Source organism: Taeniopygia guttata, chromosome 3 (assembly GCF_048771995.1).
Source record: "Taeniopygia guttata chromosome 3, bTaeGut7.mat, whole genome shotgun sequence".
Lineage (NCBI taxonomy): Eukaryota > Metazoa > Chordata > Aves > Passeriformes > Estrildidae > Taeniopygia > Taeniopygia guttata.
The window spans coordinates 37,892,288-37,917,417 of record NC_133027.1 but is presented as its reverse complement, the minus strand read 5'-3'; the positions used below and the strand labels follow the sequence as shown (position 1 = coordinate 37,917,417).

General features: G+C 42.7%; 2 protein-coding genes across 13 annotated transcripts in view; one reads left to right on the top strand and one right to left on the bottom strand.

Moving 5' to 3' along the window:
• Window positions 1-2: 2 nt before the first annotated feature.
• LYRM2 (LYR motif containing 2) lies at window positions 3-1,901 on the top strand. The gene is made up of 3 exons (XM_012572734.5): window positions 3-147; window positions 302-442; window positions 1,359-1,901. The coding sequence occupies exons 1-3, from the start codon at window positions 31-33 to the stop codon at window positions 1,437-1,439; spliced, it is 339 nt and encodes a 112-aa protein (XP_012428188.4). The 5' UTR covers window positions 3-30; the 3' UTR covers window positions 1,440-1,901.
• ANKRD6 (ankyrin repeat domain 6) overlaps window positions 1,147-25,130 on the bottom strand; it is an 88,257-nt gene continuing 64,273 nt past the window's right edge. For 7 of the 12 annotated variants that reach the window (XM_072926636.1, XM_030267578.4, XM_072926638.1 and 4 more), the window contains 13 exons: window positions 20,389-20,487; window positions 19,781-19,879; window positions 16,475-16,573; window positions 15,446-15,544; window positions 13,766-13,864; window positions 13,453-13,530; window positions 12,543-12,647; window positions 12,156-12,296; window positions 11,752-11,928; window positions 9,654-9,806; window positions 8,982-9,095; window positions 6,902-7,244; window positions 1,147-5,841 (listed from right to left, as the gene is read on the bottom strand). In XM_072926636.1, coding sequence (XP_072782737.1) covers window positions 5,282-5,841; window positions 6,902-7,244; window positions 8,982-9,095; window positions 9,654-9,806; window positions 11,752-11,928; window positions 12,156-12,296; window positions 12,543-12,647; window positions 13,453-13,530; window positions 13,766-13,864; window positions 15,446-15,544; window positions 16,475-16,573; window positions 19,781-19,879; window positions 20,389-20,487 — 2,166 coding nt within the window. In that variant the 3' untranslated portion in view covers window positions 1,147-5,281. The remainder of the gene's footprint in view (window positions 5,842-6,901; window positions 7,245-8,981; window positions 9,096-9,653; window positions 9,807-11,751; window positions 11,929-12,155; window positions 12,297-12,542; window positions 12,648-13,452; window positions 13,531-13,765; window positions 13,865-15,445; window positions 15,545-16,474; window positions 16,574-19,780; window positions 19,880-20,388; window positions 20,488-25,130) is intronic. The other 5 variants (XM_072926640.1, XM_012572733.5, XM_072926642.1 and 2 more) reach the window with 3 other exon arrangements.

Genomic DNA, 25,130 nt, shown 5'->3' with positions numbered 1-25,130 from the left:
ATCCAAGCTCGGGCCGCGCTGAGGCGAGAAATGGCGGCCGTGGCCCCGCCCGCGCGGGGCGGGCTCGGCGGCCCCGTGGCGGGGCAGGGGCGGAGTCGCGTCATGGCGGCCGGGCGGCTCCCGCCGGGCGCGCTCACCCTCAAGCAGGTACGGGCGGGCTCGGGGGTTCGGGCAGGCCGCGTTCTGTACGGGCGATGGGGAACTCGGTGGTTGTTTAAATACCCCTCGAAGCAAAGCGCCGAGGGCGCAGCTCGCAGCGCTGTGCGGGGGCAGCGGGCAGACTTGGCTCTCTCCTCGCCAGTTCCTGAGGCGGCAGCAGGTCCTTCAGCTGTACCGCAAGATCCTGCGCGCCATCCGGGACGTCCCAGCTGAGCAGGATCGCCGCTACTTAAAGGACTGGGCCAGGGAGGAATTTAAGAGAAATAAGGATGCCACAGAAGAGGTGAGGACTGGGAATCCGCCTCTGATCGCCTGCCCTCGGGCATGGTCACTGCACTGTCCTGTCCTGTGTCCTGGAGGTTTGTTTTGTAGGTGTCGCTTCCAGACTGGTGAAAAGTGCCTTGTTACTATTTCCTCGTTTATGCGAAGAAATAATCCAGCATCTCTAAATATTATTCCCCCTCTTAGCAATAGTAATGTTTCTCAAATGTCCAGAGAATAATCTGGAATTAAAAACCTAAACAATAAATTCTTAGTCAAATCACAGATTAGGAAAACCATGTATATATATGGTAACTTACACAAACTTAATAACAGTTAAGCTTTTTATAGCTTTTTATTTTGCTTTAATTTCACTTATATTTAACCACCATACAATCAGGTGGGATGGTTAAGGATGTGAAGCCAGTGTGAAATGCAGAAACCTTCACATTTCTTGTACATCTCCTGTTGTCTGCTTCCTAGTTCATTCCCTTTTCTAGCCAGTGCCCAAGGAATTGGTGGCTGAACTATGCAGACAAAGCCTTAGAGCCCTTAGACAGTGTTGAGAGAAACCCACACCTGCTGTGTAAAACCCATCTCCGTAATGCTTGTGTGCTGTTCTCACTACTGGCTTGTAAAGGCAGTACACACACAGGCATAAAGCAAACATCATTAGGGGTTTGAATCCTGTTAAAAACTGAGTTTTAAAGAAAAGCCACAACCAAGTACATTGTTACAGAACTGGAGAAAATTAATCCATTTATTGACCTGGTTTTTAACCATTTCAGAGACAGCAGTGTTAGGTCACACAAAGAAGTAAATGACAGTAGTGCCAGTAACAGTTGTATGTATTTTAATGCATTAATAGTCTGCATGCTTGTGTAAAACCCACGCTGTGTACAGACATACAGTTCACTAGATTCCAATCTGTTTTACAGGATGCAATCAGGATGATGATTACTCAAGGCAACATGCAACTTCAGGAACTTCAGAGAACGCTTAAGCTGGCAAAATCCTGATCATCATTTTATTGACAGTTTAATTTTTATCTATTGCAAATAGACACAGTGTTTTTTCCAGAATGTGGTTACAATGGCAGGCTTTGCTGGCAACCTGGTAATGTTTGAAGGAGGAGTCTTTCACAGCCGGATTTCGTTTTTTCCCCTTCCCCATCAATTTCTCAGTTTTGCTACCCTCAGAAGTGGAAATCACTTGGACACAAAGGACATTAAAGAACTGCATGGATGATGTATCATGTGCTGCAGGAAAAGCAGAAAGCACCAAAAATTATGACAGCTGTGTTAATGCCAGTGCAATGAAAACTAAATATATGCCAGATTATTTTGTCTGTGGTAGCTGAAATTGTTAATATTCACAATGACAGCTCTTCATGTACTGTGCCAAGGATTTTCACTGAAATTCATGATTAAAAAAAGAATTTGGGATAAATAAACTGGCGCAGAACAAACAAACATTAAAAATATGGTTTGTATGTAGATGTTGCTTTTCAGTAGTAGCTGAATTAAACTTAAAAGGGGAGGTCTTTAGTTATGAAAATGGGAGATTTTAGCCCCAGAGATGTTTATTATGAAGTACCTTCAAACTAGTATTCAAAAGTCAATATATAAAGAATTACAGGTAGAAAATACTAACTGCAAAAGTTCTGGTTTGTTTAGTCAAATGTTATACTACTTCTAATTGTTAGCTTGCAAGAGTTCTCACTTTCCTTAAGCTGTGGTGTATCTTTTTTTTTCATATAATTTAAAAATGCCTGCATGAGCTGGGGATTTTCTCCACATAGCTAGACAGGCAGCAGTAGATCAATGCCTGATTGTTTTAGGTTGTGATTCCAAGACATGCAGGAACTATTCCCTCTTCCACTCTGCTATTGTAGTTCCCTTGGGGAGCACCCCTGTTTCAAGGTGGTTTTCTGCAGAGGGGCTGAGTTGCACAAACTGGCAGCATATCAGGCAAATAGGTATCACCACTGGCACCAGGGAAGGGACAGGACAGAATTCCAGGCTATAGGAGGAATGACCCCAGTTGAGAGCAGGAGTTATGGCTCACATCTGTATAGACTGAAGCCTCTGAGCTTCAGTCAGTGGAAAAATACATATCTAAAAATGCTCCATTAAAAAATTTACATTTTATTAACATTTTCTGGCAGAACAGACTGACAGAACACTTTTGTGTTGGGGACTTATTTTTCGTGTTAAGAGAAAGTGCTGCTTACAAAGGTATTTTAATTGAACAGCCATAACCAGTGTTGGCCATTACCACAGTAGGCATCCCTTCCCCTTCAGCCAGTGCTTGGATTTCTGTTCCTTATTTAGGAGGCTTTACCCTGCTGCCTCACCATGGTGCTTTCCTTTTGGAGCCCTGAGCCTGCATTACCCCTCTGACTCCCAGTTTATACATCTCCAGGTTGTGGGCATGTAATCCAGAGCTAGGATTGACAGGCAGGGCTCTGGACAGATACTGACCTCTTGAGTGCTGCTGCCTTTGATCTCCACTGTTCTGTGTGCTTGCCAAGTATAAAATTGCCAGCCAGAAGCCTTAAAGAGTCCAAGTACAGCCTGCAAGGGTAAGTAAATTTACCTGAAGAGACAGGTAGGTAGATCACACCTGTTTTATCAAGTCCTTCACAGTTTTGAAGAAGGGCACAGTATAGAAAGGAATTAGCAGGAAATGCTTCTCTTTCTTTTACCATACACTCACTGGCTTCAGAGAACCTCTAAAATCAGTAACCTGCCGCCTGGTTACTGCCTTAGATTACTTGGTAATTACTTGGATTTAGTTAATTACTTAGATTTACGAGTATGGTCCAGTGTGGTCTGTATGGGAAGTAGAGCTAAAGCCACAGCCTCTCCCTGGAGCTTGGGCAAGCTCAGGAGCCTATGTCTGATCTGTGCTCAGCTCAGCCTTGTGCCTGTAACTTCTGAAAGGGTACCTGCACCAGCCAACAGACAGCACTCAATCCCTACAGCCTCCCTCTGCAAGATGGCAGACTCATTTTTGTGTTTTATAACCACAAACAAAAAGCTTAGAAGTTGAAGTCCAATCTTCTGCTCTCCCTTCAGAGTCAAGTGAGGGGACTGTGTGAATTTTCTGTGGCTAGAAAATGTTACACCACGAGTTTCTGAGCAACACTTACTTTAATTGCTTGGCAAAACATTAACTTCATCCAGGTGATACAAAATTTCAATAGCATGCTTCTGCATTCTTACTGTAGCTTAAACAGAACTGTAAACATACCAAAGTGTCTACATTAGACTACAGAAGTCAGGGCAAGAAAACTAATATTTCCATAGCCACAGATACACTTCTCTTCTCGTGATAGTGCATGAATAGCAACGTTAAAAATATTGTTGTATAATATGACTTTTGCTTTATACATCTGCTAAGAAGACAAAAGCTTAATTACTAATTAGTGAATGGCATTCGTCATCACTGTAAAGTATTTTGTATTGATTTCAGAGCTCCTTAGTACAGAAAAAAAGTATTTTTCTCCTTGGCATAACAGTACCATCCTGTGTTGGAACTGATTTTGAACAGTTGTTGTATCATGATCTGGTAAGTAAACTTCCATTTCTAGCAGAATCTGATGGAGCCTTATCAGACGTGTAAGGAGGAAACCCTAAAGGGGTGCAGAGGCAATAGTTATAGTGCCTTGAGATTATATGGAGTCTGTCAGCATGGACAACATTGGTCAATGAAAGATTTTACAACAAAACAAAATGATAAAACTTTAAAATGTTGAGTGCTGTTTTGTGGGACTGTTTGTCCTAAAACCTGTAGACTTACCAGGGCCTGGTCTCCTTCTTAGAGGCATAAGGGCAAAAATAGAGGAGGAATCATTCAGAGGAAAAACGGTAGACAATCTGGGCAAAAATCCTGACTGCAGAAAAATAAAATTTGAATACAGGGAGCCAAGCTTTCACTTCCTTAGATAAAGGACTTTTTCAAGCTTCTTCAATAGTAGACCATTTAGCCATTTCCTGCTTGAAGGAAAAAATATTTATATAAACATTCAACCTAAAGAATAGACCACGGTTACAGTAAAATACTTGCCATCCATACCCAAAACAAAAGTTCTCAGTCAGATTACTGGAGTAGAGCCCCAACAACACTGTAACTGCAAGGAGCTCTGCAAACAGGACACCATTAAAAAAAAACAACAAAAAAAAAAAAAGACAAATCAGATTTAGCACGTGTTTTAATAGTGGTAGCTGAAGCCTCTGTACCTAATAGGATGATTTGCCTTAGTACCTCCCTTCATGGTTGCCTGCCCTCTCCCAGCTGGAAGCCTGCATCTGTCAGCTACCTGGGCTTGTAACTAGTGTGGGTTCATTAGCTTCTCTCCACTGACTAGAGAGACGCCCTGGGAGTAGCTAAAATAGGATCAATAGCCCTTCATCACTAAGTAATTAGTCGAAATTTGTCAAAAACTTTCAAATATCCTGGATTTATTTCAGTACTGGTAACACTACATGTTTACACGTGGCATACAGTAGAACCCTCTAATCTGTCCTGTGTGGAAGTAAGGGAATTCCCTTTTCAGAAAACAGTTTTGGTTACTAATGCAGTTTGGTTTCAAGCAGCATCTGGAAACTGAGAGTGCAATATTGACAGACTCTTGGAAATAACAAAGAAAGGATCTAATCTGCAGCATTTTTTTGTTATCAATATAGTTTGCATATGAACTCTCCTCAGTTATGGAGTTTCCAAAGTTATTTCTACTCCTGAAATAGAGTGTTGTGTTTGGATGAAACAGGCACTACTAATATCTATTAATATTCCAAATTCCCATACAGCAGGTTCCACAATGAGTCCTATTGCTCGGTTAGCTGCCTGGCAGGTGCTAGCTCTCTTTCTGCACTTTAGTTCTTAATTTGCTCAGCTCCTCTTCCAAGCATTTGATGTGCTCCTTGAGTGCAGCTTTGTCCTGCTGCGCTCTCTGGTTTGCTTGGCACCGGGCTTCTTCTATCTTCCGCTCGTACCACTTCTCCATCTGCGTGGAAACGGCCTCGAAGAAGTACTGGGTTATCTCCAGGGCCTGGGAGGTGTCTCTGAGCGGAGGGGCAGGCGGGGCTGAGGGCTGCTGCTCCTGGCCCTGCTGTGCCCCGGTGTGGTGCAGAACTTTGTGCCGCGACTGCCCACTTTTGCTGGACCTTTTAGTCTGAGTTCCTTTGTCAATGAAGCAGCTGCTCTGTGGTTCAGTCTTTGTAGGTTCAGTCCCTGGCTGCAAAGCAGCTTGAACTTTAACATGTCTTAATTTGGAGCCCGAAAGCTCAGAGCAGGGCAGATCCTGCTGGAACCTGTGGAACGTGCTGGCACTCACAGCTTTGTCCTTTGGCCTGACATCTTGAGCAGGGGCAGAAGAAGAAACTGGTCCACCAGCCACTACCTGTTGCTCTGTACCTATAGAACAAATTATAGACAGCATATTAAGAAAAGCTCTGGGCACTTATTTTAGCACTCAGAAGACCTCATTGTTTGATGAATGATGGGGTTTTGTGTGTACCTTCTACAGGCTTATAGTAGTTTATCACATCTTCACAGTCAAGTGATGTAATAGAAAGTCATTAAAGGAGAAGAGCTGGCCCAGGCAGAGAGGTGCTGCATTGCAGCTGTGGGGCTACAGATGGACAATGGGAAAAGGACATAAATATTAGCCAAAAATTCTTCACTGTGAGGCACTGGCACAGGTTACCCAGAGAAGTTGTGGTTGCCCCATTCTCAGAAGTGTGCAAGGCCAGGCTGGATGTGGCTCTGAGCAGCCTGGTGCAGTGGAAAGTGTCCCTACCCATGGCAGGGGGGTTGGAACAAGATGATCTTTTGGGTCCCTTTCAATCCAAACCATTCTGTGATTCTGTGACTTCATCAGAAGGACATGTAACAACTATCAGTCTAGATTTCCAAAGTAGGGTATGTCTGCTGATATTTATGAACTCCCTGCTTCTACAAAACTTGAAGTCCCAGTAATTTTGGAAAGGTCACACATTTCTATGCTTTTGAACTGTTCCAATGCAGAATAGCTCACACTCAAGCACCACAAGATCTCTCATATGCCTTTCTATTTGATGGGGTATCCATGCCTGTTCACTTTGCATAGTGTTTAGGGGATATACAGATAGTATTTTACAGAAACCAGGGCTCAGATAGCATTGTACTTGGCTGTGAACACCTGGCCGTTCTGCACATTTTTCTTTTTCTTTGAAAGCTTCCAAGCCTAAGAGTTAGTCAGTGCACCACAGGACATTTGCTTCCAAGACATAGTAGAAGCATCAGGAACAGTCAGTGGAATTCCACCCAGCCACCTCTTAAAATATTCCCAGTGGCTGCCTTGAAGTATATCCAAAACCCAAGACATTAGGCATATGGAGGGGGAAAAGCACACCACCAGGATTACATAGTATTAGTAATACAAGTACCCCTCAGTTAATGAGCTTGCCCTTGAAGGGATATGACAGCTAAGTACCTGATGTGGTTGTACCCAATGCTCCATCTTGTTTAATGCAAAAGTGTTGCCCAAAGCTTTGTTCTGGCATTTGGACTCTGCTCCTTCCCCCATCTTCCAAGAGGCTATTTGGAAGTGTGATATAGGAATGCTGGTGGGAGCCCTCTGACTGCAGCACAGGCTGGTTGGCTTTACAGTCCTTGGCACTGTTGGGGTTGTTGTCAGTATCCAGGGTCTCAGTGAGAGACTCGCAAGTGGACAAAGTTGATTTTGGTCTTGATGACCTGGAATCGCCAGAAAGCTTGAGCTCCAGATTCTGAATCTTCAACAAGCACCAGGTCTTCAGCTCATCAACCAAGGAAATCTATCAGAAAGAGACTGTAAATTACATAATCCTATGATGAGATCCTGTGGTTCCTGGGCTGCTGAGGACATGTGGCAGGGACAAAGAGAAGCAAGCTGGGTATCTGTGGGCTTAGACTCCCAGTACAGATGTGCATGCTGCCACTGGGAATATTTAAAGGACTGCAGATCAAAAAAGGTGGAGAACTATGCACTATCTTATGAAAGGCAGTCTCTTTAGTCCAAGCTACCACCTCTTAGATATGAATATGCTACTTCCAATTAAACTCTGCCTACTCTATCAGGGATGACTTGTTTAATCATACAGTCAGTGGTGCTTTCTAAGTGCAAAGAACACCACACGGTCATTTTTTAAGAGTGAAATTCAAATTAGACACTTCTGGGGAACAGCTTTATTTTATTTTTATAATTACCATCCTCTTCCTTCTCTGTTCATTCAGTCATAAAGGTGAGTCCCCCACTAAATGATAAATCAGTAACAGCTTTCAGATTACACAGATGCTTAGCAAGTGTCAACTGCATATGCATTTGAATAATTTAAAATAGGAGTAGCTCTTTTCATCCTGTTGTTCATATGACATCATTAACTTTGGTCAGGCCCTCCTAGGCACCAGGATAAAAGTCAGTGTGTAAAGCCCAGTTCTGTTTTTTCAGATGTTTCAATTAGACCCATGAGCAGGAACAGCTGACATCACTTAATTCAGTTCACTGATGTATCACTCCAGCATCTTGTGTCTTAAATGGAGATTACAAGGAGATGGAACATAAGCCTAGATGTTCCAAATCCAATACAAGACTTAACATCTCTTATAAAATAAAAATCAAAGCTGCCTGAGTTTGGTAAGTACTTTTATTTTGTTTGGGGAACATTAGACCCAAGTATCTTGATCAGTATCCTATGCAAGGATTATCTCAGCTGTCAGTCTTTTTACATGGATTTGGAATGGTCTTACAAACACTCATGACATTTTACTAGCACAAAGTGTATTTCTCAATTCTTGGAAGAATACCAATAATGAGAAAATGAACTGTATTTTAAATTCATCTGTATGAGTGGAGAAACACAAATTTATCAGCAGGTTTTAAATGGTGAGTTTTTGCAGAAGCTGGAAAGGCAAGAGCTGGATCTCTGTGGGAGCAGTTTTTCTTGTACTGCTAGTTGAACAAAAAAAAAAACTTTCCTACTGGCAGTAATACACAGTTTGGAGACGGTGCCATGTTGCTAACATCAGAGGAAAGAACTTCAGCCTTTTAATACATGGGGGGAAGAAAAGATCAGAAAGAGAAGAAGGGAGAGATTCCCAGGGCCCACAACCAAACGGATGAGAAGGAAAAGGAACAACACAGATCTTAGCCTTTTTTACTATTTGAGTATGTTTCTGCATATGTCCTCTAATGAAGCAAAAGCTAAAAGCACAATTGTGAAAAATTAAGTGCTAGAAATTTTTGCAAATCACTATATTAGAAAAATGGTATTTTGTTGTAGATCCTATACTAGAGATGCACCAAATAAAACTACAGCAGTGGGACTAGATTTCACGTTCCTCATTTCTAATGCAAAAACTTCATAAATTTGGTTTAGTGACTAAGATGGTGGGTAGGAATAATTCGGTCTTTGAAGCTCTTTTACCTGTTTTAATAGATGTGACACATCTCTGATATTTTCTGCCTGCTGGAATGAAACTGAGCTGACCTACCAGGGGATGGACTAAGAAGGAGTAGCTGTTTCAAGCCCTACCTGCCGCTTCGCCCCCTCACTCTTTTCCAGCTCTGTGTGCTGCTGCAGGCGGTGAAGGCACTCTGTCCTCTCTGCTGACAGTCGCTCAGCCATGAGCTTGTCCAAAACTCGGAGCTGTGGGGGAAAACACAGTTCAGCTGAGATCATCATGTTAGAAACCAAACTCCCATCTGTGAACCCTGTAAATCAAAGTACAGTCTGTCTTTCAGTCTTCATTTCTAGAAATGCTGCCAACTACAACTAGATGTAGCTTGCAAAGAGGCTCAGTCACAAAATTACCAATTAATAACTATTAAATTAAAAACAAAAAGTAATTTAGAGGATCTTGAATCTCAATGCATACATAATTCAGCAAGAGGGATTTTGACGATTATGAAATGATCAGTCACAGACCAGCCTTCTTTCCCTCTTAATGGCTCAAGCCTTTAAGATTTGTTGTCCAAAGAAGCACTAGAAGCCACTTAACACATTAAATGTGTTTTTTCTGAAGACCCTAGTTTGCAACAACAGTTCCCAGTGGAATGTCACAGTTCCCTGGACTTGAGTATTAGAATTCAGGTTTGCTTTTACAACACAAGAAGCAAAAAATTAATCATTACGATGAAAATATTATTTAAGTTTAGGATATATTTCTAAATCATAGGCAAGCAGAACTTCAGGTCATGTTCTTACTTGATGTTGAGTTTTGCTTTCCATCTGGCCCAGCTTAATATTCATTTTATCTTGTACTGTCCCAAGTTCAGCTTTTATCTCTTCCACTGTTGCCTCCAGCTGATTCTCCAGTTTATTTATCAGGGGCTCACAACGACATCCATTTATGGGTGCCTGAAAGGAGTGATGATGAGACATTTACTTGCTACACCCCAGCACCCTCTTAGAACACTTGGAACATATCACAGCCTCCTTCAGTCTTGGGTTCTTCTATCCCATGTTCTGTATCTCACCCTCCTGACACCAGCTCAGCAAATGGACTGTTAGTTAAAAAGCACAGCCTACACAGGGGTTGATTTGATGTCACACACACTAACAGCAGTGTTGATTTCACTGGGGCTACAAGCAGCACTGAGCTCAGACCCTGTGTGCTGGCTGATGGAATACCACATCACAGGCCTATACCCCATGTCTCAATGCTGTAATTCTCAGTTGTAAATTTTGTGGATGGGCGTGGGTTGTGTGCATTTGCTTTTTAACCTAATGCCAATCCTATGCTCTGTCCTTTTCCAGTACTGGATGGCAAGGCCTTGCTGCTTCTCTTTGCCCTCACCCTCCTGGCATTCAACTGCTGGGCACTCCTCTGCCTGCCTTTGACTCATGTGACACCATCCCATGGCCCCTCTGCAAGGGCAGCTGCACTGACCACATTTAAATCTCAGGGAGATGGGCACAAAAGGCTCTCTTAAGCAAGGACAGCTAAACCTCATCAGTTTCCTCTGTAGCCCAAAAGCAGAAAGTGGTTCCTTCAGGAGCTGTGCCAGTAGCCCAAAGCAGCTGCTCTGAATCTGTCTGCAGAGGAGCCTCCCTCTCTTCTTTAGCCCCACAGCAATGTTTCATAAATTGGGGGTTATTCCCTTGGCACGGAAAGGTGGGTGGTTTTCTGAGTACTAAAGAAAGCTTCAGAAGTACATGTACTTCAGAAATTATGTTTGCTATTCATGGCCTCAGGGCATCAAAGAAGACAGACAAGCAAAATAGAAAAGGAGAGAGGAGTGTCATGTATTTCAGGAAATACTGTATGGGAGTCTAGCTCTATTAAGCTAATCTTTGTGAATAGGTAATATTTGTATACAAGTCCTGTTCGCTTTCTGCACCTCTCTACTCCCCAAGTCCTTCTGCACCTCTCTGCTCCTTTGTCCCTTTAATGTATGAAAGGTCCCGCAGCCTTCCTGATGTCTGCTATAGGATAATTCCATAGTGCCCCTGTCTGGATTTCTCAAACATTAAATGGAGAGGTTGGAAAGCAGTAAAAAGCCAGTAAAACCTTAGAAGTCTGACTTGAATGGGCTTCAGAGTCTGCTGAAATTCTGAACTACAGGAGGGACTGACAAGAGCTGATGGGTGGATGGATGCGAGAAGTGAAGGAAATTAAAGGATAGATCTTCCAGGGGTACAGGAGGGCAATATTAAGAAAACAACAATACAGATGTTTACAGTGTCTACAGGATAATTTAATGACTGTTTTTATGCTTTCTTATAAATGTCTACTGGTAATTAATTGTGTAATAAAGTGACTAAAATATAATTCTTAGAACTGGAATAAATGCACATGGCCTGGCAGCTCCAGGTTTATTTGTTTACCAGTTTCTATAGAAACCCTGCCCCCAGTAAATATAGAATACCCAAAGACATGTTGCAAAACCCAGAAAGAATTGCAACAAAATCTATTGAGCTTACTCAGCCTCTTGGCTCAGGTAGTAAGCTTTTGGTGCTCACACACTGCTTTTCCTTGGAAAATTTCTTTCTCCTGTCAGAACTCTTAATGTTCCAAAGTATATAATGAAAGTCCTCATGTCATTTCCAATCACTGTTTACCCCTTATCTTTGCAGATCAAAACTACTTAAGTATATCTTCTTGAACAGGCACAAAACCAGCTTATTGTTTGCCAGACTTCAGGCCAAAATGCAGCTGAAGCCCAAGCAAGGAAAACCAATCCCAAGTCACAATTTCATGCCCCTGAGAGTGCAGTTAGTAGAGCATATTTTCTATCCATTACCCGTGTCCCAGCTCCACAGGCTGCTTGCAGTGTCTCCCTCTGTGAGGGCAGTGGCTCACCTGCATCACCTTCCCGTCCTTTCCTCGGTAGAGCGTGTAGAGCTGGTAGGCTCGGACCTCGTGGGGAGGGGGTGGAGAAGAGCAGTGGTGTTTACTTCTGCGCTTAGGCACGTTCTTCTGGGGCTGGGGGAGTGTCTGCTGATCAGCTGGGGAGATGGGGTCCGAGAGTGCTGAAACCTGCATAATATAAACACAGTGTTTTGCCTTTCCTAAACTATTCCTGGTGGAAATAGGACAAATCCATTGTGACAATTACAGCAAAAATCACTTTTATCTGAAAACTGTCTGCTCCAGGAGCATGATGAGGCTGCTGCCCCAACACCCCAAAGAGACCCACACCACTTCTGAACAGCGATTTCCTATCTATCCCTGCTTTCTCTCTGCTGTTTTAAATCTACTGATACCTTTTCCTTTGGCTTTTTCTTTTTGCTCTTTTTTCCTTTGGGATCTGGTGAGGCTGACCGGGGTTTATCCTTCAGATTGTTCTTCCTCTCTGGGGGCTGGTCGCTGCTTGGTGTGTCATCAGCAGCTGAGACACTGCCCTGCTTGAAGCAAAGACACGGAGTTCAGAGCAGTTGCAGAGATGGAGAAAAGGAGCCTCTTCTTCAATTGCCCAGCTTTAAGCTGCTCTGCACGTGTGAGTGGGAAATGCTTTAGCAGCAGAGCATGACAGACTGCCTAGGGCAGCTGCTGGGGCCATGCAGTGATGGCTCCAAATAGACTGAGTCTTTAATGGGTTTTCCTGACAGTCCCTCCTTACAGCAGATTCAGCTGTCAATGCCAGACTTTACCTTGCTCTGTACCACTTCATCCCGTGGCACCGACTGAGCCCTCCTTTCCTCCTTCAGTCTCTCTCTCTTCTTCCTCAGGCTTCTCCCACGGTTAAAACGCGAGACCTGAAGACAGACCACACTGTTACTCAGTGATGTCATGCTCTTTCCTACCACAGAAGACAAATAATAGGGAAGAACTTTTTCTTGTCTGAAAGGCAGCAGATAAAGGAGAGTGCACTGCCAGATGGATGCTGATGAGCCAAACAACGTGGGTGCTTATGGCTGTGAAAACACACCAGCACTGAGTTCAGTCTGTTGGGGCACTCTGCTGTCCCCTAGAAAGGTGAGCACCTCCTCTGCTGTCCTTGGGCTGGTTCCCAAACCAAGCCCAGCCCTTTTCATGCAGAGGTGAGAAGGAGGAGGAGGAGGGCAAGGATTGTGCCTGGTCTCGCGCCCTCCTGCCTTCTGGCCTGAAGAGCATTGCAGTATTTCACACACAGCTGCAAAGTATAAAGGGGACATAAACATTTTGTCCCCATTGCAAGGCATCCTCCAGTGCTAACCACCCTTCTGGGGATGGGATATGCCTGAGGCAGGCAGCAGAGTGACACAGCTCAGGAGCTTCAGGGTACAGGGCAACTTTCTGGGCCACTGCAGGGAACAAGTTCCTCAGACTGCTCCACCCTCTGCCAGTCAGGACACAAAGACTTCTGACAGCACTTCATGCGGAGGCTTAATCTGCCCACCTTGATCGTCTTGGGGGCCGAAAGGCTCTATGTCAATAGACCTGAACCCAGCCCAAAATGCCAGCAGAAACGTAGGAACCTTTCACAGCAGAAGACAAGGAGCAGGGGATGCAGCCTCCCAAGATTAAGTGGCCTCAGCTCCATGTGTACATGTGTGTGTTGGGGAAAGATGTGTAATGTACCTGTGATGCTTTAGTGAGCAGGAGCGCAACCTCGGGGTTATTGTGCTGCCTGGCAACCTCTAGCGGGGTCTGGCCTGCCTGAGAGAAAAAAGAAAACAGCATTTTCTTCAAAACACAAGCTACTGGAAACATGAAATTTCTCCAACCAATTCAGTACATACTCTGTGCGCAAGAGTAAAGTAACTAATTGCATTAATTTACCCAGATATAATTCAACACTTCACAACCAAGTATTTTTTACCAAGCCTCTGAGGAACATTGAAGAGACTCTACATTAATATAAAATACCAAAGAAACTCTATGTCCTGCTTACATTGTTGACAACAGATGCATCAGCCCCTGCTTCCAGCAAGAGCTTCACCACCTTCTTGTGATTTAGAGCAGCAGCTACATGGAGTGCAGTATCCCCTGCCTGCAAGTCAGAAAGCAGAAAACAAACTTGTGACACTAGTCCTTGGGCCTCACACTACAGAATTCACACCTTCTTAAAGATGCTCAGAGATGAAAAAACATACATTTACTGATGGAACAACTAAGCTTAAATAAGGCCTGGTCAATAAATAATGACTGAGTAGGGAGGAAGATGACAGGTGGGGGCAAAGAGCTACTTCAGTCTGAGTTTGAGAAATGCAGCTGGGATGCTGGTGATCTGATTTACCTAAACTAAGTGACACATGATGCAGCTTGGAGACAGCCCAGCTCTACCTGCAGTAAATGGATATGCCATCTGAGGGTAGAACAAGTTTTCCCACTACAATCTTCTTTTTTTCCCCCCAGGTTTGATTATTTGGTGTGCAGGTGGTCATGTATCACATTACTCAGAAATACTCAGGTGAGTACTGGCAGTGAGATGGTTGGCATGCTCTTCACAGGTTTCCTCAGGAAGAACAGATTTTGGATCAGAGCCAGGAGGCAATCTGGGTCCAGCACTAACACACTGCCCTGCCCTTGTCCTGGTGCAGTGAGGTGAAGACAGCCATGATCAGATTTGGGCACTGGTAACAGAGCCAGCAACCATTCAAATGGGACCAGACATGTGTGTATAATGTCCTCCTGTCCCCCTGGTCTTGCATTTTGCCTTCATAAAATTAGATTTCCTCAGGATTAGTGCCTGTTGCTAACTTAGATGAGGTGTACTCATAAATCAAATAATTCTATGGGCAAATATGGAATAACTTCAGGTAATGCTGGGGAGTGAGGGAAAGGGATGTTTCTCTGAGCCAGGTTCACACCAGTCGATCTTAATGTTCAGTAGCTCATTTTGCAAGTTAAAAAAGTCATTTCCAAATAAAATTACATAGTAAATTTAACATGCTGAAACCCATTTTGTTTGCTATAATATCTCATAGTGAAGAAAGAACATTAAATGTACAGTTCAGAAAACATCTTTATGATCCTCAACTACACATGGAAGATTTCCCAGGAACATGAGAAAACGTGGTTAAGCACCACATAATATGTTTATTTAGCTGATTTAAAACATTTTAATGTACTAATTTCATTCCCTTCTACTACCCAATTAGGCTATGCTATAGGTACAGCAATCAATTACTTCCCTATAAAACAACTATGGATTATTAATCTTAGGCTAGACTGATCATTACTTTGAATTTAGAGCATGTTTTTCTTCACTTTTATGTCCTCTTAATTCCCCCTACTGCACAATGCATCAAAGAAAAGTATTCCAGAGGAATTTGCACTTTAGTAGCATCTAAATGTCAGTGAGTTGTGCTTCACAATGTCTCTGTAATGGCTATAAGATCATTAAATCACCTCATAAATAAGCAATGTTTTAAAGAAATAATGCAAATGTGATGGCAAAGTAATAAACCACCGATATGCCATTACTTTAAGGCTATTCTTAAAAGCTTAGGCATTTGGTGGCACAGTGGAACACACAGTGTGAAGCAGGATTTCTTGGGTAGGAATTCCTCTTCCCAACAACTGGCCATATGCAAAGGGCACAGAGTCACAATGAGGTTCATGCACTGACCTGGTTCTTTTCATGGACAGAACAGAAAGCACTGAGCAGCACCCTAATGATGGGCAAGTGATTATAACGAGCAGCCACATGCAGACAGGTATCTCCTGCCTGCAAACAGAAACAAAGCTCTGAGCATGTAATCACTGTGAGAAAGCCTGTACTTGTCATGATGTTCAGGGATGAAATAATCCTATTAAATCAGAAAGAGCAGTAAACACCACACACCTCCACAGAACAGCAATGCTGTCTTCTCTGTAGTACAAAATCATGGGTGGGAAAGTTTAGCAAGAGCTGGGGTCAGGCAAGATGAGAGCATGAATTCTTTAACCACTAATGGGAAATACTGGAAAAATAAAATGCTATTTTACTGGCACTACAAATCCTGAGTTAATTATATTTTCCCATTAAATCTGTTCTTCTTAACCACAACCCAATGCAATTTGGAATCTCAACTTAGGGTTCCACATAATGTAGAAAACATGAGTGGCAGCCAGAGCAGCATTCCCATGAAGGGTGGCACTTGTGCAGCTGAGCCTGGGAGATGCACAAAACCCCACAGGTTTCCATTTCTCTGCCTATTTTGTTATCAAGTTATCAAGCAGGGCAAAAATATCTGGCTTCCTTTTGTAGATTGTTTTTTTTTTTTCTTTATCTATCATGCCAGAGTCATTATAAAATAGGAGGAAAGCTGTCTGAAACTGAAACCACCTTGAATTTACCTCATTTGACAGTCGGACACACAGTACATATGATCTGCAGATCTGAAGCCTTTCACCACTGTGTGCAACAGCAAACCCCCATTTGGCTCCTTCTATCCTTGCTCAAGAGATGGGTACAAGTAGTGCATCACTCAATCCTACCAAAAGCATTCCTGTGCATGGTGAATACAATGTTTGGATAGTGGGGTTTTTTTCCAGTATAATTTATAATAAAAATCATTGCTTAAAGCCTTTCTGAGTATTTCTACAAATTAAAGCAATAAGCAATATACCTAAAACAAAGTCACACAAAAATGAACATGTTATTTCCAAAACTCACATTATTTTTGAGGTCTGCTCGAGATCCTCCAAGTAACAAAACACGAGTACTCTGGGAATGGCTATTCTGGCAAGCCAGGTGAAGAGGTGTGTTACCTGCCTTAGAGAAATACAGGAAAATATAAAAGCCATATTTAGATATTGGACATAAGCATTAAAATATAAATCCTCACAGATCTTTTCACAAGAAGATCCACCCAAGGGTGGGAAACTGTTGTTTTCCCAAAGATATGAGATGAATGAACCCAGAGACTGAAATCTCCACTTCATTCTGGCAATGGCTTACCTGGGACATAATAAAGGCAGAAATAGGACAGTATTGATATCTGCATTGGTCAAACCTGTTTACAGGAAGAAAGAACTCTAGAAAGATGTCTCATTCATTAGTCTCAAACAGCTGTGTTAAATATTTAGTTTAAAGAACTGTAATTCTTATGTTTCCTTCATGCACAGACACAAAAAACCAAACTGCAATGGCACAGGACCTTTGATCCCAGCCATGACTGCTGCAGGATATTGAGCAGACCAGGGTCACAACTCCTGTCTCCTTACAATTGTAATGCAAACCAGCTTGAAGTCTGGCTGGGTCTGTAGGTGCTCTCATTGGGCAAGATTTTAGGCTATCAGGAAGCTTTAATGTTCAGGAGGCATACCAGTCTCTAGCCAAGATGGGAAGGGAGGGCAAAAAGCCATGCAAGACCCAGAGAATCACGTGCTCTGGTTCCTCAAAGAAGAAAATGTGCAGAAGTGGACAGAAATCAAAGGTGTTGACATGTGTATTGTCTTTATAATTGTGTGAATGATTTTATAGGTCTGACAAGTTTTTTCTGGCAGCATTTGGTTTTCGTTGGTCTGAAAACATTCAGGGTTTTTGACTCTTGAGAGCTATAAATTAAATCACCTTAGGTAAAATGGTTTACCAGACTTACTACACTGCCTGTTCACCTTGATTTTTCCTTTGATTTGTCCCCCTTGCTTTCAAGACACAGATCAAAGCTGCAGGTTCTGTATTACAAAAGCCAACTCTTAGATGTGGTCTTAGGTCTTCACTTCCATATTATAGACCTGAATATGACTGTGTGTCAGCCTCTAAGCTGTGGCAGACATTAACATTTCTCTTCTCAGCTAAATTGTGTTTCAGTGTCAATTTTTTCCCTCCCAGGTTTATCTCTGAAAAGCCTCTGCAATGCCTTTACCATTTACTGTTTGGCAGGTTGGCCCTCGTGGGAAGGCAGAGGTCCTGTGCAGCAGGTGAGGACTTCAGTTCTGGGAAAATTCACAGTGCCAAGGGTCAGAGCTCACAGAGGGGCTCATCTGGCTCATCTCCCGTGGGGTGACAAATCTCTCATCAGCTTCTGAGAGGGAGAGAGGCTACAAGTTGTACCAGTCTGGGAATCTTCACTGAAATGTACAGACTGATGAAGAATCTAAAAATAAGGCTATAACTGATCTCATTGGATGATCTATCAGAGCAGAAAAGGTTTAATTAAGCAAACTTAAATGAAAATAAACTGCACCTCCAGGGTGACTACAGTGCAGGAGCAATGCAGCTACCCAAAACACAGTGTCAAATCCTTCCCATCTTCTGGTGCTTCACAAGTGTGCCAAATCTAGCAGCCCATATCTGTCCCATCCATCCAAAATCACACAATAACCAGGTGTAAGTCACCAGCCTGTGGGATGCTCCTGCACACAGCACTCAACCCTGGCTGCCAGAAAAGCTGTCAGAATGATAATGCCTTGTCATCAGTAACACAAAAAGCTGAGAGAACAGAGAAACCATTTTGGGATTAAGTAGACTTAATCTCTTCATTTTTCTTGAAAACAAGGGGTAAAAACACGTGCAAGCATGCCTGATTCCCACATTTTTCAGCACCTCCTGAGAGTATATCTTGTCCATTAAAAACCACCCAAAGAGTAAAATGCAAAGGGTAACACATCAAAGACTAGCTGCTTAGGCAGTATTTAAGTTTGCCGGTCATATTTCAGCCATCAGCCCTGCTGAGCTATTTTGTGCACATACTTTCCCAGAGAGGTTGCCTCCAGCTGACATAAACTAGATTGTAAACTAAATCTTCTGATTTCCTGAGGCACTCAAGCATGCAGGATAACCAGACTTGCATCTTAAGCCCACACCTTTGTACAGCAGTGTATGTGTATACACAGACAAGAATATCCAGGGACAGGAGCAAAATGGTTCACAAGACTTATAGTCAAGCATAGGAAGTTTACTAAAGAACCTTTGATAAAAATCTAGGTGGACCTTACAGCAGAAGTAATTAGAGTAAGTACAAATTGGTAGTTGAAACAATATAAAAGAAGGAATACACATAAAATAATATCAAAGACAATGAAATTGCCGACCACAAAGTCACCACAACAGTACAAATATATGCTTCTATAGTGCCTATACACATGTGCACCTACAGAAACACTATGCCCAAGCAACATGCCTTTCTACTCTAAATCTTAGACTTTTCTCAGCACCTTTTCAGTTGTTTAAGAGACACATTTACCAAAAATGCTCAGAGATCCCCTAAAGCAACCCCAAAGCCCTCTTCCTGTCACGCAGGGCACCATGCCAGCCGTGTGATCTGACCAACCCAGCAGCACAGCTGTCCAAACCCTGACTCTGCTCAAACCACGGGCTGCTACCACCATTTCCTGGACTATTCCATTAACTTCTGAATTACTGAATTGAAATGCCCCTCAGTTATAACAATTAGAGTGGAACTAAAACCCTTTACTTTGTTATTCTTTCCTCTAAATGGCTCTCAAGGTATTATAAATATCAAAAGGAACATAATCCAGGTTCATTACAAGATTCTGGGAAGAGACTATGCTAATATATTAGGAAAAACTTAGTAACAAAAGGCACCTTTTTTGTTTCCCTCTGTGGCTTACATTCCTTTGGCCGTTTAATTTCTGGGAAAAAAAACTGATTTTCAATACCTTTTTCTTATTAGTACAATTCATTTCCATTTTAAATCACACCAATCACAATGAATCTCCTCAGTATAAATTAGAGCACCATGGAGATTTCCACAGGAATGGCAGTGTTCCTCAGCTGTAATTAATGTATCATTCAACGCGTTATTGAGTTTCTCCTGCGTCAGCTGTCAAAATATGAATTTCCTAATGCCTGTGGATGAACCATCCAAGCATGATAAATGAAAATAAAAAGAAGAAAAAAATCCCACTAAGAGTTGGACCCCACCTGCTGAGAAATGCCATGGCCAGAAATCTCCAGTTCTGAGAATCAGCCACCTTAGACCAGAACTGAAAGCTCCTCCTCCATGGGTCTCACCTTGTTCTTGGCAAGAACATTGGCTCCTGCTTTAACAAGCACTTTGGCAGACTGACTGAATCCATGCCAACAAGCTTCATGAAGAGCAGTGTTCCCATCCTGAGGAGCACACACACAAGAGGAGAATGTTAGGGGCTGTATAACCAACCTACTCTTTTAAAAGTATTTTCATTTCCTACTAGCTTATTTTCTATTTTATTTTTATAAGAGGGTAAAAACATTGCTATTTATCTGGAACTTGAAATTAGTTACATTTACTCCTAAATTAAACTTACAGCCTGGGATTCTCAAGTTTCTGGGATAATCATGGGAACTGTGCAGTCTTTTGCGTAGGGCGTAGTATGGTTGTACATTCCTTTAATTCATCCCTTAATGAGCTGAGAACAGACTCTTAAACCAAAAACTATCAGCCTAATATAGAAGTATAACTAAACCAGTAATTTGTATTAAAGAGATGGTACAGGTTTTTTTTTCAATGTAATTGCTCCAATTACTCCCGAAGCACCAGACACTTACTAAGGAGCATAAACTGTAACTTTCTCTCTGAGACCTTAGCATTAGTGACTGCCAAAGCTGCCATTCCACAGGGCTTTTGTTTCATCTGTTACCTTGTCTTGTCTGTCCAAAGCACAGCCCTCTTGAATCAGAGTTGCTATTACATCAGTGTTCCCTACGACAGCAGCCCGGTGCAGTGCTGTCTGGTCACCCTGCAAAAAGAAGCAAATTAGTAATTGGTACAATTCCCACCTCATTTTGACTTAATGCAAATGCAGACAACACAAGGGCTGCATCTTCGACACACATACTGTTTAAATCCAAGCTGCCTTTGAAATCAGTCCCCCTAAACAACTACCATAAAAGTTTCCAAGATTAATGAAATTTTTGAAAGTAGCAGAGCTACAAACCATTTACAGAAATTTGCAAGTCATCACAATCCCATATACAGCGCTGAAGCATTCCAAAAACATGGCAGTATTAGAAGGCAGTGAATTGGATACATTTGGCTCTATGTGTCTAATAGTCATCAGTGTCTGAAGGGAACTAAAGGGAATTACAGGCTGTCTTAATTCATTATAATGATCCTCCAGGACCTACACTAACTGGATAAGGCTCTCCCGCTCTGGCTCTGATTGCTCCATCAGCCCTGCTTAGGATAAGGAGCATGAGATGAGATCGGTCTCTTCAGCACCTCTGATGAATTTACCAATTAGTGCAAAGAGGAGAGGCAACTTTACAATGAGAACCGCAACTGCAGGACCATCCACTTGTTTCACTCAGCAACTGAGTGATCTTGAGTCCAAGTGACTTTCATTTCTCTTTGACACACCATGTAGCAGCAACAAGCAAGTCTCCTACATCAGTTTATTTCCTTTAAGGCAAACTTTCCAAAAGAAATCATGCTGATGCGGTCATCTTGTCTGACTGCTCATCTATCTCTTCTCTAACCACTGCTGAACTCATTTGCTGAGCTAGAGAGCCCAAGGTTAGTTTCCAGAATCCTTCCAGAAACTGAAGACTAGGGAAACCTAAACCACTGACCCTGCCCATCAGAGATTACCTATATGTTTTTATGTACATGTTGGTAAGAGCCTGATAAAAGAGAGGCAAGAGAAGGATTTATGAAGCAGTGTGTAGGGATGTAAGACAGGCATCAATGGAAAATGAGCTGCGGTAGCTCCACTGCTGCCACAACTGGTCTTGGTTTTCCTTTGAAGTTGCTTTGAACCAGCAATGCCAAAGCACAGCCTGAATCCAGGAACAGAGACAGGCTTCAAAGCTGCACACAGACTTGTTTGGGATGAACAAACAGATTTGGAATCCAACCCATTTCTGCTTATCTAGATAATGGTCACCACAAACAAACACAGGGCAGAGATATGCCATGGGTCCTAAAAAAAGCTTGCAAGAAACCAAGTCCTAAATAGACACAAAATTTCTCTGGTAAAATTCTTTATCAGATAATAGCATGTTATACAGAAATTAGAGGAATTTCTGTATTTTTTATTCTAGAGTGTCCAAGTCTTTAGATAACTGGCTTATCTGAACAATTTGTTCTCAAAGGCAATTAGCAGCTGACTTTAAAATTGCTCTTGGTGGGGTTCTTTTGTGCTAATGATACCAAAATAGTTATTAATCTATACAAAACTGAGTATTGCCAACCACAACCTTTCAGTAATCCCTACCGGTAAATCATTAAATTGACTTATAATAATGAAGTTGATTTTAAAAGATTGTGTTGAAGGTGCTTTTTAAAAGCCTGCTATCTGTTTTTTGTTGTTGTTTCTAGAGGTTAGATATTTTTACTTTTGTTCTTGCGACTGGAAATGTATTTTAAAGGATTTCAGCAAAGGCAGTAAAGCTTCCAGGAAGTGGAAACAAAAAGTATCGGAAAATTGACAACATGGCAAGTGCTCCGAATTTATGTATTTGTTCCAAATTCAAAGACAACCAAAATGTTATGGAAAATTTCCAAATGATGCCATCTCACAAGTACAAATGTCAAATAGTTACTGGTTACTATGACTACATGGAAATCTGCTCACCAACAAACTGAGAAAGAATTTTTTGATAATGGCACAGCTACTGTTACTGCAATAGTGAGTCCTGTGGGACAGTGCAAAAATCATGTTATCTGACTATCAGGAAGTGAAAAGTAATCTGCCAAACTACCCCCCAATTGGTAGCAGCAAATCCACAGAAGATATTACAAAACAGACTAAAACAAAATGGCAACTGCCATTGCAGTGGATGGAATCTGAACAATAAATGATTGGTTTCTACTGCTTTACAGTCAGGAAAATTACCGTGGAGAAGACAAATTTGGGACAGAAATGGATTGTACAGGATTTGGTTTGTAATTAAGGATCTTCTTACTGGGACAGTTTAAATCAAGGCTGTTCCTGTCCCCATCACAGTAACTGCAATGAGATCAAAGACTATTCAGGTCTTGGGGTTTTGTTGATATGACAGCTACTTCTAACAGCATTTCATTTAAATTTTATTCAAACACTTTTGTCTGCTTGGAAAGTAGGCTCCACACCTCACTGCTGTAAGACTAGGTCCCACTTGGTAATCCCAACCCGTATCCTGGGGGGCCATACACCGGGGATGCAGAGCAGCACTGGGGCAGCTTCAGCAATGCCTAAGCTTTGTCCCTGAAATAGATGTAGGTGAAGGGACACAAGTCCTGCAAATGGCAGGTTCAAGTGCCTTCTGCTCAAGGTATGGGCTTTGGTTGTGACATCTGCCCTACATAATTATCCAAGGGTAAGGTCCAGCCCACACCCTGACTGGACAAAATAAGCACCTCATCCATGTAACAGGGAGTGTCAAAGGATATCTCAAACCTTGTTTCACCAACTGAGGCACCTCCCAGTGAAGAAAGGGCACATACCATTGTCCTGGTGAGTGTCCATCCCTACCACCACCAGACCCCTCAGCCAGAAGGACAGGGCAGCACCTGGTCCACTGCTCCCTTATACCTCAGCAGTTACCTTAAACTGCTTAAAGTGCTGTGGAAGATGAACCACCAAGTTGTGATGGCTTCTGTGTGACAGCCACTGAGCAACCCAGCCGTGGAGAGTGCAGCCATCCTATAAATAACAGTGCCTGCACCACTGCACTCTAACCTGCCTTCTCATCAGCAGTGGAGCAAATCCCTGCCCTGCCTTTCACGGAGTCCAAGAAAACAGATGAGTTGTGGTTTTTTCACAGCATGAATTTTCAGGCAGTGTAATCACTGACTTGTGTACCTTTTATTAATTACTGAAATAAATGTCTCTGAAAGTACTCACTACAATTCTGTCTTTAGCAAAGCATTAGGGGTCTGTTCCAGAGGCTCAGAGAGCAATTACATCGGTAAATGCGTATTAACCGTCCAGACTATTATGTTGGGCACAATTTATGATTCTGTTTCCAAGGGATTTATGCCTTAGGAACAGACTGCAGATCAGTAGCAATGAAGAGAGACAATTCCAGTGCTGTGTCACAGAAACATGACCTTGACAGAAACAACAATCTGCCCAAATGCAGATGTGGGCCCAAAGCCAAAAAGACTTAAGTGAGGCTCAATAGAAGCAAGGCACTAAGGTCTACACTGGTGAATCTTAAACCCCCTTCCTCAGACTCTGCCTAGCCTGAAGACAGCTCAGACTCAGGAAATTCCACTCCAAGATGTCCATGCCCTGGTCAGTTTGCAAGGCAGGTACAGGGCACTGCATCACGGTGGCATGGCACACCCTGGCCCTGCACAGCCCTAGTGCAGGCAGCTCCCCTCCTCTCTCTGGCCCTGTGAGTGCTCTTGTCACACACCTGATGGAAGAAGATCCATGCATGTTTCAGGTACAGCCACCACCCTTCAAAATTAAGCCAGTTAAGGAAGTGGCCACTGGCTTTTCCACAGTAGCCCAGAGGTAGCAATGCTCACTCCCTTTGTCTTGCCATGGCAGCATTGCAGTGTTAAAGGTTCTCCACTTTTAGGAAAAAATCTTGGTATTCATTGAGATAGTAAGAGGCTGACACTGGAAGACTGGGATAGAAATCTGCATGCAGTGATGCAGAATATGCAGGACAGCACATCTGAGAGCTCTACCTGTAACAGGGCTCCTGCACAGCAGCAGGTACATTTCAAGAGAGGGGAACCATGCTCTTTACAGAGGGCTTAAACATCTGCTTTCAGGAGAGGCTTAGAGGCTGGGAGTCCTGAAGAAAGGCAGACACCTAAATCTTGATTTTTCCTCATGGACTTTGGCATTATCCTTTCTTTAGCACTTCTCTGTTGGCATGGCTGTTGCCATTTGCTCAATGTCCTGGTGTTTGCAACTACCTCCCTGAGCTTCCTCATGTGCTATCTTAAAACAGTGGATGCAACCACTGGAACCAGGCACTTGGAAATTGGGCAGGTATCTATTTACATCTGAAGCTGACCCCAGGGGAATGAAACAACACAAGTGACTTCCAATACAGTCTCAGGTCGACTTCTGACAGCTCTCCTGGTTTACTGGAGTCTCTCTTACAGACTCTACAGACACAAATTGATGAGATTTGGTTTACATTAGTTTGTAATATATGTTAATTTTTTTCTTTCTCTGATTTAAGAAAACCCAGACTATAACCACATTTTCCCCTGCACATTCCTATTCTCCAGAGCATCCAACAGTTGCTGGATGTAATTTCCTTTAAAGTCCTTCTCCCATGTGACACTTTGCCTCCTCACTTCTATGTTTGCAGAAATCAACAGGCTATGTTGCTGCAGGAGAATTGCACCAAAATCATAGAATCATAGCATGGTTTGGGTTGGAAGGGACCCTAAAGATCACCCGGTTCCAACTCCCTTCCCATAAGCAGGAAC

Coding starts and splice junctions, on each gene's coding strand:
- LYRM2 (XM_012572734.5), top strand. CDS start 31: ATGGCGGCCGTGGCCCCGCCCGCGCGGGGCGGGCTCGGCGGCCCCGTG. Junction 148..301: donor GCGCGCTCACCCTCAAGCAG/GTACGGGCGGGC, acceptor TCTCCTCGCCAG/TTCCTGAGGCGGCAGCAGGT. Junction 443..1,358: donor ATAAGGATGCCACAGAAGAG/GTGAGGACTGGG, acceptor TCTGTTTTACAG/GATGCAATCAGGATGATGAT.